At 39.5% G+C, this 20,167-nt stretch overlaps 3 protein-coding genes across 3 annotated transcripts; 1 reads left to right on the forward strand and 2 right to left on the reverse strand.

Annotated features, from left to right (window-relative positions):
• Positions 1–2,042: 2,042 nt before the first annotated feature.
• LOC103847706 lies at positions 2,043–9,412 on the reverse strand. The gene has a single exon (XM_033282068.1). It carries the CDS (start codon positions 2,630–2,632, stop codon positions 2,291–2,293), a length of 342 nt encoding a protein of 113 aa, XP_033137959.1. The 5' UTR covers positions 2,633–9,412; the 3' UTR covers positions 2,043–2,290.
• Positions 9,413–9,479: 67 nt separating this feature from the next.
• Positions 9,480–18,526, reverse strand: LOC103847705 (pentatricopeptide repeat-containing protein At1g26900, mitochondrial). Its single transcript, XM_009124786.3, has 2 exons — positions 16,491–18,526; positions 9,480–9,491 (listed from the first exon to the last, which is right to left on the reverse strand). Exon 1 carries the CDS (start codon positions 18,235–18,237, stop codon positions 16,507–16,509), a length of 1,731 nt encoding a protein of 576 aa, XP_009123034.1. The 5' UTR covers positions 18,238–18,526; the 3' UTR covers positions 9,480–9,491; positions 16,491–16,506.
• Positions 12,602–13,066, forward strand: LOC103847736. The gene has a single exon (XM_009124821.1). The coding sequence runs from the start codon at positions 12,602–12,604 to the stop codon at positions 13,064–13,066; it is 465 nt and encodes a 154-aa protein (XP_009123069.1).
• Positions 18,527–20,167: the final 1,641 nt, after the last annotated feature.

Consider the following 20,167-nt stretch of genomic DNA (forward strand, 5'->3'; position numbering starts at 1 on the left):
TACACACCTATTTTTCCAGTCATCGGCTGTAATCTTGTACCCTTTCTTTGTTACATCTTTCACTGTTTCCAGCTCGTCACTATATTTGTCTTCAATGGAGATATCATCTTCTGGATCATAGGTAGTATGCAATGGACCTTCAGCTGAGAGTATTTAAAAAAAGACCAATGAGAAACATATTAAAAAGAAGAAGCCAAATAAACTGAGAAACATATACTTGGAAAAGCTTACCTTTGTATCAGCTTCAACCTGTAAAACCCTATCAAGTGATGGATTCTCTACCTCAGTGTATTTTTCACACAAGTAAGTCGACCCAGGAACCTCAACTGTTGGTACACACTTACTGAACTTATTCCTTAGCAAAGGAATCGACTCTAGTATCCAAAGAAGGAATACTAGAGGATAACCTTGCAACTCAAATTTGGACTTATTCTCCAAATGATTCGCGACAGCGTTTTGAATTGACTTCAGGAGCACAATGTAAGCCTCTTTTCCCCATGGATGTGTCATATCCTGTGCATTTTTCGCATATTCCAAAGGAAAACTCCCTCCTTTGCTCTTCCGCAATAATATGCTCTCTACCAGGATGAGCATTGCGAGGCATACTCTCTCCTCAGAAGCATCTTCTCTTGTGTTTCTGAGCTGGTCCACCACGTCACTTAACTTATGACTACGCCCCTTTAGCAATTCCCAATTAAATCTCTTGGTTTCCCTTCGTGGTCCTTCTAATGCACCACTACATTTCAAGCCTGTCATCATATGAAATTCTCTTATAGAGAACCTCATTGGCTGCGCACCGAAATGGAACCAGGCTTCATTCTCCTTGACAGAAACGATGCTTCTAGTGAGAATGGCGTAGACTATCTTTGCTGATAACTTCAATCCTCTCTCACTGAGCTTCATTATAGGTCCCAGAAATGATCCTCGGACTCTTATCATCTCATCTGGTTTTAGGATGCTTTTGACAATAGAGATATACTCTGAGCCTGAGTATTGGTTGATTGCTGACTTTTCCTTTGGCTGTGAACCAATAGGATACTTCAGCTCTGGCAGTGCTAGTTTTAGAGGTACTGAATCTCCCATCTTGTTTCTATCCTGCGTAGACAAGAAAAAAAAATCCAATTTTCAGGAAGGGTTTCCTGAAACAATACAAATCCTTCCTGAAGTCTATACACATGCTTTCACATGAACTAGAATTCTACCAATCATATTACGTTAAAACGAACAAGTCTATACACAAGCAAAAACCAGAAGACCAATCTCTCAGAAAGAAAACACACATAAGGTTGAATCTGCAACATACCTCAAAGAGATGAATTACGCTCCAACAACTTTGTGTTCCCACAATTCAAGTCTTTCATTTGCTTCGCTGGTTAATAAGAAAGAGTAACAAACAAATCAAAATCAAAACGCAAGCTTCCCAAATTTTAATTCAAAAACCCTAATTTTAAAAAGTTACATAGTGATTTGTGTCCGATTTTGAGAGTAGAGAGTGTGACGCTGATGATTAGATAGCCGGAGAAGATGATTAGCGAGCCGGAGAAGATGATTAGCGAGCCGGAGAAGATGATTAGCGAGCCGAAGAAGATGACTAGCGAGCCGGAGAAGATAATTCCCGAGCCGGAGACGACGATTCCCGAGTCGGAGAAGATGATTCTCGAGCCGGAGACGACGATTCCCGAGTCGGAGACGACAGTGCCGGTGAGGGTTTGAAGATTCCCGAGAGGAGACGACACGATTCGCGATCGAAGGAAATGAAATGTTTTTTTTTATTCTTATAACAAAGGGTATAAGGGTAAATTACCCCTTTAATGAAACCTATTTTTGTGACTTTCTACTTCTAGTGCTATTTTTGAGATATAAACTTCAAAAGGTGCTATTATTGACAATTGCCCTTATCAAATGAGTCGTTAAAAAAAAAAAGGATTATCAAGTAAATTTCTACGAGGGATTCTCGGTATATATATAGCCTGTGACAATGTTCGTGATTTTAAGTTACCCACAAACTCGTACGTGCATCATTCATCAAACAAAGTTTTTTGGTTGTTCAACAACTTTAATTTATTAACCACTTTTAAAATTATAATATTTTAATCTTATAGAGATTTAATCCCCAGATACAGCAATGTGATCATCTAATATATATCACCTAGGAAGTTTTACTTATCTTCCAAGGAACCTACATGAAATATCTCGGACGCCTTATATTTTACCAAACGAATGATTCATATTTATACGAACACAATTAAATTATACACATAGAGTGGAAACCTTATGAGCGAAGGCTCATTTAAGAACGAGAAGATCCAACTACACCGTCTTTTCCCACTTTTTTCTCCCCTTTTTTGACCAAATCTTCTATATGAACATCATCCTCAACAGATAGCACCACTGCCTCTGGTCCATGAGGTCCCTCGACTATAGCTTCGTTCATCTTATAGTGCTCATCTACACGAACTATCTCACTTTTATTACTGTTCTTCTTGCATTTCTTCTTGATCATGAAACAAATGACAAACGCTAGAAACGCCAAGAACATAACGCAACCTAGAGAGACAAAGACAACGACTACGACAGTCGTGTCATGGTCTGGAGTTGGTGTCCCGCGGTTAATAGCGTCCAAGGAGGCCATTGATGTGTTCGATATGTGAGGCTGAGTATTTCTTGAGGTGGTTAGTTTGAGGAAGATGGAGATTCAAGTTCCTTATTTATAGGGAGGATTGAGAACAGTACGTTGCTGCTAAGTTTCTCTAACTTGGCTCCCAACCTAAGATTTTGTTTGGATTATAAAACACTTTAGAACATCTAGTTTGATGATTTTTTCCAAGCCAAGATAGTAAACAATTAAATTAAAGTTTGAGTAAAAGACAAGAAAATCAGGCTCTCAAAATCTGGTTTTGTTAGAATATGAAGATAGAAAACTCCTTGTTCTCATACTACAATTTCTCAATTTTACATTATGCATAATCCTTTGGTCATATACCACCTTGCTCTCGATTATCAGTATATTTCCGTGAGACCTGTTTAATTTGAAATCGGCACACACTGGAAATACATGAAAATGTTTATTAGAAGTTTTCGTGTTGAGTTTGGAACTAGCGAAAGACATTTAGAAAGGTTTTATTGATTGTATCTGAACTTGGTTAAACGTTGCCTAAATACCCTTGACTAGAGATCAAGACTGTCATGGACCTCATGGTTCATTACAAGAGAATATAGGTCGTCGAAAGACGCTTTAACGAGTTAGGTGTTGTTTGTTTGCTAACCTAGGTGATCTATTTGGGTGAAGATGCAAATCGATGTTCGTTTTGTACATTATAATGTTACATCAAGATGGTTCATCCAGCTGAATTTTTAAAAACTCATCTCAAATTCTCACCCAAATGAGGGTGAGTCTTGATGGTGCATTTGGATGCAGGTGCATCTAGTTCAATTTAAAATGATAAATGACAAAATAACTTTTTAAAATCAAATTATTATTTTCGAACCAAAAAATCCTATATTGTCCCATATACATTTTTTTCGCCAAAACCGAAAAATGCATTTTCTCGCCAAAACTGAAAAACACACTTTCTGCCAAAACCGCAAAAATACGTTTTTCCCCAAAAAGCGTATAAATGCACATTTCCATAAAACACACTTTTCGGCCAATCCAGTAAAACCACACTTTTCGGCCAAAACGGTAAACATACACTTTCTCGCCAAAAGCGTAAACCGCACTAAAACCGAAAAACATACTTTCCCGCCAACATAGTAAAAACACACTTTATCACCAAAAATCGCAAAAATGCATTTTCCCGCCAAAACCGGAAAACGCATTTTCCCGCTAAACCTGGAAAAACGCATTTTACAGCCAAAACCGAAAACGCATTTTCCCAGCAAAAACACAAAACACACATTTTTCCGTAAAAAACTGCAAAACACATTTTCCCGAAACAAGAAAAATAGATTTTTCCCCCAAAACTGAACAAACACATTTTCTCGCCAAAATCGGGCAAATGCATTTTCCCGCTAAAAACGCAAAAATGCATGTTCCCACTAAAAACGCATATTTTTGAGATCAATGAATTTACCAAATAAATTTCGACATGAATTGTGATTAGCCAATTGCTTGGAGTAGATGTAAGCTCCTATTCTCATGTCATAGACAAGTCGTCATGAACGAGCTGTCATGGTTAGGATATCATATATGAGGTGTCGTGGGCAGACTGTCGCGAACGCGCTGTCGTAGACATGCATCATCTTCCAATCTAACTTCTTACTTTGTAGATTTCTGCAAGAACGGACTGTGTGATCACGTTTTTCTGTCCTACAACATTCTTGATGAGCCGTCCAGTTGAGCTACCATGGATGGAGTGTCAGTTGACTACCTTCTAAAGACAATACGTCGTGGACATACTGTCATGAAAGAGCGTCATGAAAAAATCGTCACGAGTGAACCTGTATGACGAGTTCAGAGTGTTTGTTGGGCCCTAAATCAGCAGTCTCCTCGTGCCAGTCAGCTGTGGTGTCGAGGATGTGAGTTCTTAGCAACGCCAAATCCAACACAAGTTGACGAGCTCCCATCCTTATCTTATCCGAGTCAAAGGGAGTTCCGAGATCGCCGCCACTTACTAACCAACTATGAGAGAGAATATCAAAATGAGTAATCAATAGAGTAACTATAAAAGCGTAAAGAAAAAAAGGAAGAAAGACACGCCCTGAGGCCTAGACATATCACCATCCACTTCGACCTTACTCTCACTATCTTTAGCTTATAGTTTCTAGCTTAGTTGATCTTGTTTTGTTATACCTTGTAAACATTTTTTGTGTTAAACTTCAATATATAAAAGTCCCTTTCGTCAACTTGAGTCTGATTACATCTTTTGTGTTATGAGGATATCGTTATCAACATAGTTCTTCTTCCCTAATCTATTACATACAATCACAACCAAATAGTTATTGTGGATTTTAGGATCCACATTTTGGCGGCGCCTGTGGAGCGAAACGAAAAATATACTTGCTGAGAATCCGATCTAAGATTTAGAAGAACGAAGATGGATCCTTCGTACATGACTCCTGAACCTCTACCAAACCAACCATTGAAAAGGCACATGACTTGAGGAGCTGACATACCATGGATTTTACCAGTTTTCAGCCCTGGTATATACGTGTTTTAGAGTCTATTTATTATGTTTTGGAGTCTTTTTAGAGTCTTTACAGGTTCATGTATGTTTTGGAGCAATGTGGTGATTATGGAGCAATGTGGAGATAAAGATAGAAGAAATTCATACCTGTTCAGAGAACCAGCCAGAGTCGACATTTAGAGCTAGCCAATCGTCGATCGACAAATACATCTTTTCGTCGATCAACAGCAACACGCGTGAAAAGGCCGACTTGAAGCCCAAGTTCTACATAATTACAAGACTACCCCTGACCGACTTTAACATAATATTTATGTGCTCTGTTATTATATTGGACAACCCACGCTTTCTTATTTTCTATTATTCACAGCATAAGGTTTTAGAGTTTTTACTAGTTTGGAGAGAAGATCCAAGACTTCTTCAGAGCTTGTATTGGAACTCCATTCTTATCTGCCTATTCTATTTATGCATTCTGTTCAGTTTATTTTCATTTTTTGTTTGATCATGTCTGAGTAGTTCTCTTTGTTAGATTTAGGGTTATTAGGGTTATGAAGGATTAGCTAAAACTACAGAATTGCTAAGGTGATAATTAAGCAACCTTCAAAGAATTGCTATTAACGCTTGTGTTTTAGAGTAGCTAACTAGGACCTTGATCTTAGGATTGTAGACAACTATGACAGTAGGTTCTGCATTAGAATTCGTTCTCTTGAGCTATGATTGCTAGGAAAAAGAGACAACTGATATAGTTAAGACTAGTGAACCTATCGATCAGCTCGTTAACGCTTGTCTAAGGTAGCATTGATCGAAACTAACTCAATAGCATCAATCGACGCTCGATCCGTGTCAACTAAAAAAAGCTGAAATACTGGACTTAGTCAACAAATTTGATTCGCAGCGAAAGCTGGACATCTTATGCATTAGACACCAAGTTCTAGGATTGTCATCTGCATACCTTGAGAATTATACATCATTATAATCATGATTACATGAACCTTAGATCTAGCTATTTTCTCTAATTGTTTACAAACAAACTAATCAATCAATCTGCTTAGTTTTGAGTTATCTAATGCTTTATAATTTACTGGACAGCTTAATCATTGACTGCTTTAGATCTATTGTGTGTACTCGCTCCTTGTGGATTCAATTCCTAAGTACTGAAACTGAACCTCTTATTTGAGAGAGTAAAGTCGCTTCAGGGTAATTTCAGTGATATCAATTTTGGCGCTGTTGCCGGAGAGCTTTGATCGCCATTAGATGTAATTAGTTCGATTTAGTCTAGGTTGCTTTTCTTATTTAAAATTTTCTCATAATTTTTTTTCTTGATCTTTTCAAGTGCATGCCCAGCAGTACAAGAAGCAACAAGGAAAATCGCTATCATTCTCAGACCCTGCATGTTTGGAACGTACAAAATCCACAAAAAGAGACGCCCCACATCGATCGACAACAACTCAACTTCGTTGATATCACTCAAATTACCTTAAGGAGTGACTTTTACTCTCTCAAATATGAGATTCAGTTGTAGTACTTAGGAATCGAATCCACAAGGAGGAGGGCACAAAATAGATCTAAAACAGATGTGATTAAGCTAGGCAATAAGTAAATAAACAGTAAATAAATGATAGCAGGTTACACAAAGCTAGTTGTTTAGTTGATTGATTGGAGGTTATAAACAATATGGGAAGGAAGCTAAATTTAGGGTTTCAGGTAATCATGATTATAATCAGATAAAATACTTAGGTTGACAATCTTAGAACTCGAAGTCTAATCAAAAGGTATCCACTTCCGCTGTGAATCAATTCTATTGACTAAGTCCAATATCTCAGTTTTCGCTTGTTGATACGGATCGAGTGTCGATCGATGCTATTGAGTTAGCGTTGATCGATGCTACTTTAGACAAAGGTTAGCGAGTTGATCGATATGTTCACTAGTTTTAAATAAATAAGCTGTCGTTTGTTTCTAGCAATCTTAGCTCAAGGAAATCTATTATGGTGCAGAACCTACCATAGTTGTCCACAATCCTAAAATCAGGGTTCTAGTTAGATACTCTAAAACACAAGCACTACAAGAAATTCCTAGAAGAATGTTTATCACCTTAGCAATTTTATAATTTTGGCTACTCCTTCATAACCCTAATTAAACCTTAAATCTAATAAGTGAATTACTCAGACATAGCAAAGCAAAGGATAGCAATAATCTGAATAAAATGCATAAGAAGAATAAGGTAGAAAAAATGGAGTTCCAATACAAAGCTCTGAAAGAGTCTTAGATATTCTCTCCAAACTACTAAAATACCCTAAAAACCTTATGATGTGAATGAATGAAAATAAAAAAGTGTGTGTTGTCGAATACAATGGCAGAGCACATAAGTATTAGATCAAAGTCGGCCGGGAGTAATTTTGTAAATATGTGGGACTTGGGCATCATATTGGTCATGAAATAGCGCCCCGATTTCGCGCTTTGCTGTCAATCGACAACAAGTGATGTTTGTCGATCGACGGATGACTCTGAATGTCAACTCTGGTTGGTCCCATGAACAACTACGAGTTTCTTATGTCTTTATCTCCAAAATGCTCTAAAATCACCACAACAAAACATACCTAAACCTTTAAAGACTCTAAAAAAACTCCAAAACATAATAAATAGATTCTAAAACACTTATATACCATGGCTAAAAAGTGGTAAAATACATGGTATATCAATTTCCCTAGAATTACCATTTTGCTTGTCCTCAACCAAAACAAGAATAGTCTTATAAAAGAGGTTTTGAAAACAGCAGAGACTCACATAATTTAACATCACTACTCTCATTTCTATAAATATGAATGGTGGGAATGCTAATTGCTAACCTCGGAGATGATTCAGTATACTACATTGTAGCTTATTCATTATACCATAACATCGCACAACTCCACTGATAGCGCCTGACATACCCCTCTACTGATCTCATTTCTGCATAAATAAAAATGTGTAGGCTACATCTTGAGAGCATCAATCAAAAGACACATGGAATCAACTCAAACAAGTATCTGGACAGACATGTAACTATCTGGTTCTTTCCCTCTCTCTTCTCTCTTCTCTGAATACTATTTCTTTTAATCTGACAAAGTGTGGGCGAATAGTGGGGTCATCAATAATGTACATATCTCTCGCTTCCAACGATGTGTGATCATTCTTTTGAATTAGAATAGTGGGGTCATTGGTAATGTACCTACCCCTCTGCATCTCAGGAAATCATCTCAATCTTTTATAATATGAATTCTGAAGAGAGGTGAAAGGAGAACCAGAGACACTATGTCTAATACCTTCCAAACTTGCCACAAGCATCGAGTTGACTACCTCCCACTGCTCAACTTCTTCCCCAGTTTCTGGCTTCTTCAAGGTCCCATCTATAAATCCCAACTCTCTCTTTGTCTGCAAGGCGTTCCGCACATGCTTAGCCCAATCTTCGTAGTTCTCTCCTTTCAACTGAACTGAGGGAATCAAGTTCCCTTGTCCATCTGATGGGTGTAGATAGAATGGCAATGCCATTTCTTTCTTCACCATTGATTTCATTCAGCCTTCCGCGTTTCTTGTGTTACATAAGGCTTCCTAATAAAATTTTCCAACATTGCAAGAGAATCTGATTATCATTAGACTAGGTGTAGGATTTAGACTAGGTTTTTTTTGTTTTTAGTTTTACTTATTTTATTTTTCTTTTCTTGGGTTTCAGGTACATGCACTACAATACTATAATCAACAAGAAAATATAGCTTTTTGATCTTACCAACCATAGGTTTTCTGAGCTGGAACGTACGAACTACGCGTTCAAGAACAAAGCATCGAGCGACACAATTGAAGCATCAACCGACACTAATTGGACTCAGGCGTCAAACGACACTACTACAACTTCGATCAACGCCATATATTGCATAACAGAGATGATTGAGCGATTTGTGTTGATTCAAAATCTGGATGGAGACCTGCATGACCTAGAGGGTCATATGCGTAATGCAGCAGGTCAGAAGATTGATGATCAGGAGGCTGTAATCCCTGTTGAAATTGTTGTGGCTGTGAATGTTAAAATTGAACGATAGAGGGCACTTGCAGACTATAACAAACCTAAATATTTCTACGCTAACAAGTATGTGGTTCATCGTTCTACGCTCCAGAGGAATGACTTTGAGCCAAACCATGCATACCATTCTCTTTTGGCTGAGAAACCCTAATGTGGTCTTCCTCACGAGCATCTGATGGATTATATTGAGTTGTTTAAGTGTTTATGACAATAAGTACGGAGGAGTCTTTGAAGACTACATTCTCCGCAAGCTCTTCCCACACTCTTTTGCTGGAGATGCGGTTTACTGACTAAAACATCTTCCACCAAGATCTCTCACTACCTGGCATAACCCCAAAAAGGTCTTCCTCAACAAATTTTTTAAGTATGATGCAACTACTCAAGAGAGTAAGTTGGAGTCTATGATGAGGCAGATCTTAGAGGGTCAGCAGAAGGTGATTGTAGACTTTAAGAAACAATTGGATTCTGTATACATTGAGCTGAAGGATAAATTTGAAGCTCTTAATAGTCATGTCATAGAGTTGGATATTCAGTTTACAGACTTCTAAAGTTGTGAAGAGGCTATAGACAAATCTTAGGCAATTTGATAATGCTATATTGGTGAAAGATGAAGAACAGCTTGAAAATTTGGGTCTAGACTCGAAACTGAAGCTTGGTATCGATCGAGACCCCACAAGCATCTATCGACACCCATCAGAAAAAGATCCAGAAACTTAACCTAAGGCTGGCATCGATCAACACTCATCTAGTGTCAATCGACGCTCATGGTTGAACGCACCGCCAGTTTGCATGATTGAATCGGGAACGGTTGAGGAAAGAGTGTACAAGCCATAGGTCCTACACCATATTGTTCCCAAGCATCTGTAACCACCCGTATGCGCAAAAAAAATTGGTTAGTTTTCACAAAAGAGAGAAAATGATACCTAAAGGTGTCTCCCTTGAAGATGCTTACGAAGAATTTTGATTCTTTCAGTTCTTCAAGAACTCTAGAGAGGCCATGGAAGATATTAGTGCACTGGATGATGAAACTAGAAAACCAGTTGTAGTGATCAAGAAATTTACAAGGCTATACAAGACCCTGGAAAGTTTGTGGTTTCATGCACTATTTCAGGGGTTGAATTTCCTTATGTTATATGTGATACAAGATCTGGAGTTAGTATTGTGTCAAAGGACACCGTTGAGAAACTTGAACTTGTCATTGAAGTTCCCAAGTTTAAACGAATTCTTGAAGATTTTTCTAACAAATCTCCACTTGGTGTTGTCAACAATTTAGAAGTGAAAGTTGGAAACTGCATGGTCTTCATAGACTTTTATGTGTTGGAGATAGGAAATTCATCTATACATCTTTTTTTTTGGAAAATAGATTTTTAGCTACAGTGGGTACAACAGTTGACATGCAAAGGAATATAGTGTCATTCGCAAATATTGATGAAAATATCTTGTACAAAGATGTTTCACCAGACAGAAGTGTGCATCTAGCTTTTTATAGTAAAATTTATTATGGTCCTCTGCATGTAGTTGTCTCAAGAGTTGAAAATGTGATGTAGCGTACATCCTTAATTACACCGGCTTTGGTTTTCTATATTTCCTTTTCTATGATAGTTTGCTTTTCCTTTTATAATTAGGTTTGGGTTTTGCTTCTTAGTCGACTAAGGCTTTTATGTTTACTACATATAGTGTCTTCTCGGCTTTGTGAGAGATACGATTTTGATTATTGAAATATAAATTTAGGGTTTTGTTTTAAACAACTCTTGAATCCTTACTTATGGGCATTTTCTAAGAATTCAGCAGACATAAGAAGGCTAAAATAAAGGGCATTCTCAGAATTCAACGTTACATTTGCATTATCGGTTACTAGACGGTACTTCTGCTCCGTCAATTGGTATCAGAGACCTTTTAACTGCGATTCTAGTCGTGATTATCGATCTTCGGTTTCAATGGCACCTCGTCCTAACGAATGGACACAGATGCAACAGTTCCTGGAAGACTTTCAGGAAAAGTTTCAAGACAATATGAGACGAACAATGGCTGAAGCAATTAAGGCCGGAGTTCAGACTGGAGTTCAAGCAGTGTTTGCAGCTCATCCCGCGAACGCACAACAACAACACGCAGCGCCATTACAAAACCAACACCTCATCAACAACCCTATCTTTGATGAACAAGACGATGACGTCGACGATGAGAACCCATTCGGCGACAACAATCGACAACTTCATCGACGACATGAACGACATAACAGGAACGAGGACACAAGGTGGACGTCGGGTTTAAAGATTGATATTCCCGAGTACCATGGAGGATCGCAACAGGAGGACCTACTATACTGGATTGTTACCTCGATGAATTCTTAGAATTCAAAGATGTTCCAGAACACAAAAAGGTGCCTCTCGTTACGACTCGTTTTCGCGGACACGCCACGTCATGGTGGAGCCAACTTAAACTTTCTCGGACTCGTCGTGGCAAGGACAAGATAACTTCATGGGACAAGCTCAAGAAACATATGAGGAAAACTTTTATCCCACAAAATTACGAGTGCTTATTGTTTCAGAAGTTTCATAATATTTGGCAAGGATCACGATCCGTAGAGGAATATGCTAACATATTCTATCAGATGCTCACACGAATGAATATTCATGACTCTGAGGATCTGTTAGTGGCTCGTTTTATTGCAGGCTTACGATCGCAGCTCCAAAACATGTTCCAACAATTTGATCCATGCTCTGTTTCGGAGGCTCGACAACGAGCATTACTAGTCGAACAGCAAACACGTTTGGGGGCTACACAATGGTCTGGAAACTCCCGCACTAGCTCCACTACGATCGCTAACGACACCAAATCAGCTGCAAGGCATGATTCGACTACAACATCAACGGGTCCACGTAACAATGACCACACCGGGGAACCTGTTGCGAAAGTAGCAGAACCACGACCAGCTTGACCGAATGCTCTCCGCTGTTTCACTTGTGGCGAGCGTGGCCACATACAAACCGCTTGTCCTCTAGGACGGCGTGTTCTATTCGCCAGTGATAAGGAAGTCATTGGAGATCCTATCTACGATGATGACGACGTGGACGAAGACGTAGAAGAAGAACAAGTCTGCGGTGACACTGGAACTTTCCTTATGCTACGCCGGAATTGTTTAGCTCCTAAGGCAAGTGAAGATGGACAGCGAACATCCTTGTTTAGCTCTACTTGTACGGTTAAAGGCAAAGTTTGCAGATTTGTGATAGACTCGGGCTGCTCATCTAATGTCGTCTCTGAGGAAGCAGTTCGCAAGCTTTCTTTGACAACTGAGCCTCACCCGCATCCCTATCGGCTTCTCTGGATGCAGACATGCGCATAGGTCTTTGTCTCTCAACGCAAGCTCCTATCATTGTCTATCGGATCCTTCTACAAAGATACGTTCTACTGTGACATAGCTTCGATGGATGTGTCTCACATCATATTAGGCCGTCCATGGCAATATGATAGAGAAGTTATCCATAATGGTAAACTCAACACATATTTGTTCATGTTCCAAGGACGCAAAATCACTCTACTACCGTCTCCGGATGCCGACAATATTCCTCACGATACTAAGCAACAAAACGCTACACAACAGAATCTCCTCATCATATCAAAATCCCAATTTGAAGAGGAACTTCGTGAGTCTTGCCCACTGTATGCGTTAGTAGCAATCGATGCAACACCATCACAAACCGTGGTTATTCCTCCCGCGTTTACAACAGTCATCAAGGAGTTTCAGGACCTATTCCCAGACGAGCTGCCTGCCGGACTACCTCCTCTCCGAGACATACATCATCACATTGATCTGGTGCCAAATGCCGCCTTGCCTAAACGCGCTCACTATCGCATGAGCCCCGAAGAACATGAAGAGTTACGGCATTAGGTTGAGGACCTTTTGTCTAAAGGTTATGTACGAGAAAGTTTTAGTCCATGTGTCGTGCCAGCTCTCCTGATCCTGAAGAAGGATAAAACGTGGCGTAAGTGTGTGGATAGTCGCGCAATCAATAAGATCACCACGCGATACCGATTTCCAGTACCCCGTCTTGATAACCTTTTGGATAAGATCGGTAAGGCCACTATTTTCACTAAACTAGACTTGAAAAATGGATATCATCAGATTCGGATTCGTCGTGGAGATGAATGGAAGACAACTTTCAAGATCCGTGAAGGATTGTTCGAATGACTCGTTATGCCATTTGGTTTGTCTAATGCTCCTAGCACATTTATGCAAGTCATGAATCAAGCTCTTCGTCCTTTTATTGGAAGATATGTTGTCGTCTACTTTGACGACATTCTCGTATTTAGCACATCCATCCATGACCATCTCGATCACTTACAAGACGTTCTAGTTGCTTTACGACGCGAAAAGCTTTTTGTAGCAAAGCACAAGTGTGAATTTGGCGTCTCAGAGGTTTTATTTCTTGGTTATGTCGTCTCTGCCGCGGCACTATGGGTGGATCCGCAGAAGGTCGCCACAGTCGCCTCGTGGCCCACACCAAAAACGGTCTTTGAAGTCGGTAGCTTCCATGGGTTAGCATCCTTCTATCGACGTTTCGTGAATAACTTTAGCGCCATCATGGCTCCCGTTACAGATTGCATGAAGAACATGTCTTTTATGTGGACGCAGGAAGCTTCTCAAGCATTTGAGCTTATTAAAACTAAGCTCACGACAGCCCCTATTCTGGTACTTCCCGACTTCGACCTGCCTTTTGAATTGCATTGTGACGCAAGTAAATTAGGTATTGGAGCGGTCTTAAGTCAGCAAGGTCGCCCTATTGCTTACTATAGCGAAAAAATGGCTGGTGCTCGAGCTCGGTATAGCACCTACGATATCGAGTTTTATGCAATCGTCCAAGCAATTAAACATTGGCATCACTATCTGGCTCATAAGGAGTTCATACTCTTTTCAGACCACGTCGCGTTGAAGTATCTCGGTACGCAAGACAAGATTTCGTCACGCCACGTCTTTTGGATAGCTTATTTACAGCAATTCACGTTTGTGATCAAGCATCAGTCAGGAAAACTTAATAAAGTAGCGGACGCTTTGAGTCGCCGTCATGCGTTGGTGTCTACATTACGGGTGAGTGTGACTGGATTTGAGTGCTTTGCGGAGCTATACCCGACGGATCCATTCTTCTCTTCGGTCTAGTTGGATCTCACTTATGGAATACGATCCGATTATTCTCTGGTCGATGGCTTTATCTTCAGAAACAATTGATTGTGTGTGCCTGATTGTAGCCTCCGGCTACAGATCATCGTGCAGTTACATCACGAAGGCCATATAGGACGGGATCGTACATTTAAGCTGGTCACCGACTCATACTTTTGGCCTACCTTGCGGCGTGACGTCGAACGGTTCGTGGCACGGTGCACGACTTTTCAGAAGGGTAAAGGACATGTGTCTAATGCTGGTCTCTACCTTCCTTTGCTTATTCCGACTCAGCCATGGAGTGATATCAGTATGGACTTTGTGCTTGGTCTTCCGCGAACCCAACGCGGCAATGATTCGATCTTTGTGGTTGTCAATCGATTTTCAAAAATGGTTCATTTTATTCTTTGTAAGAAGACAACGGATGCTGTGCATATTGCCACCTTATTCTTTCGTGAAATCTATCGATTACATGGTCTTCGGACTTTTATAGTTTCCGACCGTGACTCCCGTTTCATCAGCCACTTTTGGCGTTCTCTTTGGAAGCTACTTAAAATTAGTTTGAACATGAGCTTTGTGTATCATCCTCAAACTGATGGCCAAACAGAAGTTGTTAATCGAAGCTTGGGAAACATGTTGCGCTGCTTGGTTGGTGATAACGTTCGGTCGTGGGACTCTCTTTTATGTCAGGCTGAGTTTGCTCATAACCATGCTCATAATAGGAGCCTTGGTTTTAGTCCGTTCAAGGTGGTTTACGGCGTGATTCCGCGCAGACCGTTGGCTCTGTCTCCTCTTCCTCAACCCGGCGAGTTCCATGGGCGAGCATTGGAGCTTGTTGATGAGATAGTTGAGGTTCATGCTCGGGCTCAAGATAACTTGGCAGGCACGGCAATCAAATACAAACGGTCAGCGGATAAACGGTGTCAAGAGGTACATTTTCAAGTTGGTGATCACGTCTGGGCTGTGTTGATCAAGGAACGATTCCCTGTTGGTCAATACAACAAACTCAAACCGCGCAAATTTGGACCTGTTCGGATAGTCGAGAAAATCAATGCAAATGCCTATCACCTTCGTCTTCCTTCCCATATACATACCGCCGATGTGTTCAACGTGAAGCATCTCTTCAAGTTTGAGTCTGATGACGACATACTTTCGGGATTCGTGGTTGAATCTCTCGTACGGGAGTGAACCTGATGTAGCGTACATCCTTAATTACACCGGCTTTGGTTTTCTATATTTCTTTTTCTATGATAGTTTGCTTTTCCTTTTATAATTAGGTTTGGGTTTTGCTATTTAGCTGACTAAGGCTTTTATGTTTACTATATATAGCGTGTTCTCGGCTTTGTGAGAGATACGACTTTGATTATTGAAATATAAATTTAGGGTTTTGTTTTAAACAATTCTTGAATCCTTACTTCTGGGCATTCTCTAAGAATTCAACAGACTTAAAACGGCTGAGATAACAGTTATTCTCAGAATTCAACGTTACTTTTGTATTATCGGTTACTATATGGTACTTCCGCTCCGTCAAAATGGCTGGCAGAATGTTTGACAAAGGCGAATGACACCTGTCGATTGATGCCACTCTGGAATCCTCTGCATGTCGTTGTCTCAAGAGTTGAAAGTGGCGTGATGAATGATAATTTAACAGTCTTCGAACGACACTCCATTGGCGTCAATCGATGCCACTCTGGAAACTAAACAGTCTAAACAGAAAGTTCAAGTAGGGATACTCAGACACACACGTCCAAGTATGGGGATGGGGAAAAGGGTAAAAAGAAGAGAGATCAAAAAGAACTAGGATTTTTCAAAATTAATTTTGCTTTCACTATGCACGGTTAACGTTTTATAAGCAAAACTCCGTTACGCGAACATAAATATATGAGGTCTGTTCGTTTCATAGACGCCACATCCAGCGGCAGCGGCAAAATAATGAACGGTGAACGAGAAGCCGATGCCGCTGATATTTTCTGCGTCCGTTTTATCCTCTGTTTGTTGCCGCACGACTGCAAAATCAGTCAGCCGTGGTTCATCTGTGCTGTGTTGTTGTCGTTAAAGCTTTAATTTTTTGACGCTACCGCTGCGTTCCGCGGTGATGAAACGAACAGAGTTGGTTCCTGACGTGATTTACTTTCCAACACAGTTGAATGAAGCCCACAGATTGTTCCCCTACTCTATTCTATTTCAATGGCACTATATCCAGCTTCTTTTTTCTCTTTATACAATTCATTATCTAATAAATCTTGTCGACCTTGCGGATTCCCTGCAACAGCATGTGCTCCAGCCAAAAGAATTGCATCAGCAAAATTTCTCTCACCCATTTCAACCAATTTAATTCTCACACGTTCCCCTAAATCTGTATTCCCATAGACTCTACAAGCAGCTAGCAAAGCACGCCAAGCTGTTGAGTCGCTTGTGATAGGCAAATTCTGCATCAATTCATATGCTTCCTCTAACTGCCCTGCTCGGCCTAAAAGATCAACCACACAGCCATAATGCTCAACTTCAGGTATGAAGCGGTATATGTCAATCATCCTCTTAAAGCATATGATTCCTTCCTTTACCAGACCTCCATGGCTACAAGCATTCAACACAACCAAGAAAGTAATATCATTGGGCTTCACATTGCTGTTCTCGACCTCCATCTTATAGAAAAGATTTATTGCTTCTCTTGCTAGCCCATGCGCTCCATAAGCTGAGATCATTGCGGTCCAGGACTTGACATCCTTGTTCTTCATCCTATTAAAAATTTCAACAGCTTTGTCAAGCATCCCTAGTTTTGCATACATATCAACAAGTGCGGTTCCCAGTACTGCATCCAAAGCTATTTTTTCCTCTTCCACCAAGTCTCCAACGCTCTGTCCTATGGATGATGCTTCGTAGCTCGCACAGGAAGACAACAGCCCAACAAATGTAGATGAATTTGGTTTCATTTGTTCATACTTCATCTGCCTCAGTAGCCATAAACAATCTTCCAGTAGACCCATTTTGGCATACTGGTCAATCATACAATTCCAGATAACAACGTCCTTCCTTGCAGCACAATCAAAGATCCTGCGCGCTGAACTCATGTCCCCAATTTTGGCGTAAATACCTATCAAAGCAGTGATTAAATGCAACTTAAGATCAAGGCCAGTCTTGATAGACAACCCATAAGCAGATTCAGCTCCTAACAAGTCTCCAAGATCACCGGTAGCCGAAAGAAAGCTAAGCAGCGTACTAACACTAACAACGATCTCACTTTTCCGCATATCCCTGAACAAATACAGAGCCAACGCAGGTTTAGAAACCTGAAGATACCCGTTCATCAAAGTACTAAACGAAACAGCATCGACCCTCTGCGGCATTTCGTCAAACAGTTTCCGAGCATCATTGATCCTCCCAGAGACACAGTAAAAATGAAGAAGAGCGTTTCTCAAATCGGTAAACGGCATGAACCCAGATCTCAATACGATCCCATGCACACCCTCACCGATTCTACTACACAATCCACGAGCGCATGATTTTAGAGTTGCGATGAAAGAGAAGCGATCCAAGCTGAAAGCTTGAGCTCTCAATTGGTTAAAGACCGGAAAGGCTCGCTCTGGCTCGTCGCTGATAGAATAACCTCTGAGCATTGTGTTGAACATGAAGAGATTAGTGTTGGAGACATTCTCGAAGATCGAGGAGGCGTATCGGATATCTTGAAGAGAGGAAGCAATGAGCTTGCTCACTGTGAAATCGTCCTTGTCGATCCCTGTTTTCACCATGTAGCCATGGATTCGACAAACTTGGGCAACGTCTCTGCAACATCTTAGATCTTCGATAAGTTTCTGGAACCGTGGAGATTCAATGCTTGTTGTTGTTGTTGTGTATAGACTCATACGACGCAACGCGAATATGCCAAACGTTATCGCCAATGCCATCGATAAACGCCAGCTCACGGCGGAATAGAAAACACGGTTTAGGTTTTTAGCTTAAGAAGGTCATCTTGGGCTTTAATTCTCTAATGGGCCTGTTTGTACGATTGATAAAAGCTGTACAACAAATTTATGGGATAAAACTAGGGCTGTTCAATATGGTAAAACCGAACCGTACCGAACCGAACCGAACCGAAATAGACAATATGGTTTGGTTTTGGTATATACCATATAAAACGAATGGATATAATTTTATAAAAACCGTAGGATTTGGATATGGTTTGGTATATAACTGATTAAACCGAATAAACCGAACAAAACCGATTAAAAGTAGAAACATGTAAATATGTATCTATTTTATAACAATACATGAAAATCTATTTGTTACATAAGTTAAATTTGTGTTAATAACTATTACCATAATTTTATAGTAATAAAAAACTTTAATTTGTAAAACGTTTGAACTATAACTAAATAACAATACATCGCAATTCATACATCTTATTTTCTAAGTCTTTTTTGATCTTTTTTATTTATTTTAGTCTTCACTAAATTAATATGAAGATTATAAATTTGATAGACAATAATTAATAGAAAATTTTCAATTGAAAAAGTATAACTTTAATGAACACTAAATATGGAAGAGTGGAAAAACTTTTCTTTCATGTTTCTATTTTGTTTCATATTTTTATTTTCAAAATTTCAAGCTTTGATTTTAGTTATAGATTTGATTATTATATTTGATGGTAGAGGCATTTTTACTTTTTTGTTCATTTATTTGAACATGTAATATATTTTTAATAAATGACTGTATTGACAATATGACTCTAAAATTCATATAATATGATCTCAAACAAAATAATTATGTTTTTTGGTATAAAACCGAATAAACCGAAAACCGACGGTATATAAACCGAACCGAACCGAAGTAAATATGGATTTAGAATGGTAGTTATATTTTACTAACCGAAATACCGAAAACCCAAAAAAACCGAACCGAAACCGAACCGATATCCGGATTGAACACCCCTGGATAAAACAAATTAAACAGCAGAGACACTAGTTTATAAAGTCGATATGTCCTCTATTTTGCTTTGATTTCTCTTATACACTAGGGGCTAGACTCCGCGCAAACGCGGGATTGTAGATGTAGTTTTTTGCATGATAGCAAGGAGAAACCGAAGTTTGTGAAGTTGTTGAAATTGTGATGTTGCTGTTGTCGGAACTGTATAGTTTGTGTGTTGTTGGCGGGATATGAACACCGTGGTTTTTGTATTGTTCTTGTGTATATTTTGTGTGGGAAGAACATGTGAAATGCTGTTTATTTTGAGGTTGTATTTCTTTCAGCGGTAAATTTCTATATTCTCAACAAATAATTATATTATTTATATAATAGCAACATACTACATGTGAATATTCATAAAGCTATAGACAATCTCAATAAGCAAAGACATGTCAACGTTACCTTAATTATTTACAATCTTCTTAATTCTTTAAGAGAAAGGTTCGGAAAATCCAAAAGAGAACCAAAGTTCATAGTAGTTAACATATGGATATAGTAAATTAAAATGAGACAAAAGCTAAGTTGGGTTGACGGTTTGATAGTCTTGATACTATCACTCACATGGGCATTTACGAGTTTTTTCGTTGCCTGCAAAACTTGGCTGATTTGTTTCATCATTTCCTAGTGCTATATTAGCCGCATTACCCGTAGAACTGGCAGATGCTGCTGGTTGTCCAGATTTGAGATCCACGACTGGGCTTGGTCTACAAAACAGTGGGACATTAAATCAGCACAAAGAAAGAGTGTGAAACATAGATTAACACACTTCTACCTGAGGTTGTCACTAATTGCAGAGACGGTGAATGTACGGTGGTTAGGGGTGAAATTATTTGGAGTAACACGTAGCTGAATAAGTATTCATTGCCAGCTAGC

The sequence above is a fragment of the Brassica rapa genome, chromosome A10, assembly GCF_000309985.2.
Source record: "Brassica rapa cultivar Chiifu-401-42 chromosome A10, CAAS_Brap_v3.01, whole genome shotgun sequence".
NCBI lineage: Eukaryota > Viridiplantae > Streptophyta > Magnoliopsida > Brassicales > Brassicaceae > Brassica > Brassica rapa.

What these genes read in the sequence shown, in the direction of transcription:
- LOC103847705 (XM_009124786.3), bottom strand. Translation starts at nt 18,237, where the DNA reads ATGGCATTGGCGATAACGTTTGGCATATTCGCGTTGCGTCGTATGAGT.
- LOC103847706 (XM_033282068.1), bottom strand. Translation starts at nt 2,632, where the DNA reads ATGGCCTCCTTGGACGCTATTAACCGCGGGACACCAACTCCAGACCAT.
- LOC103847736 (XM_009124821.1), top strand. Translation starts at nt 12,602, where the DNA reads ATGGATGTGTCTCACATCATATTAGGCCGTCCATGGCAATATGATAGA.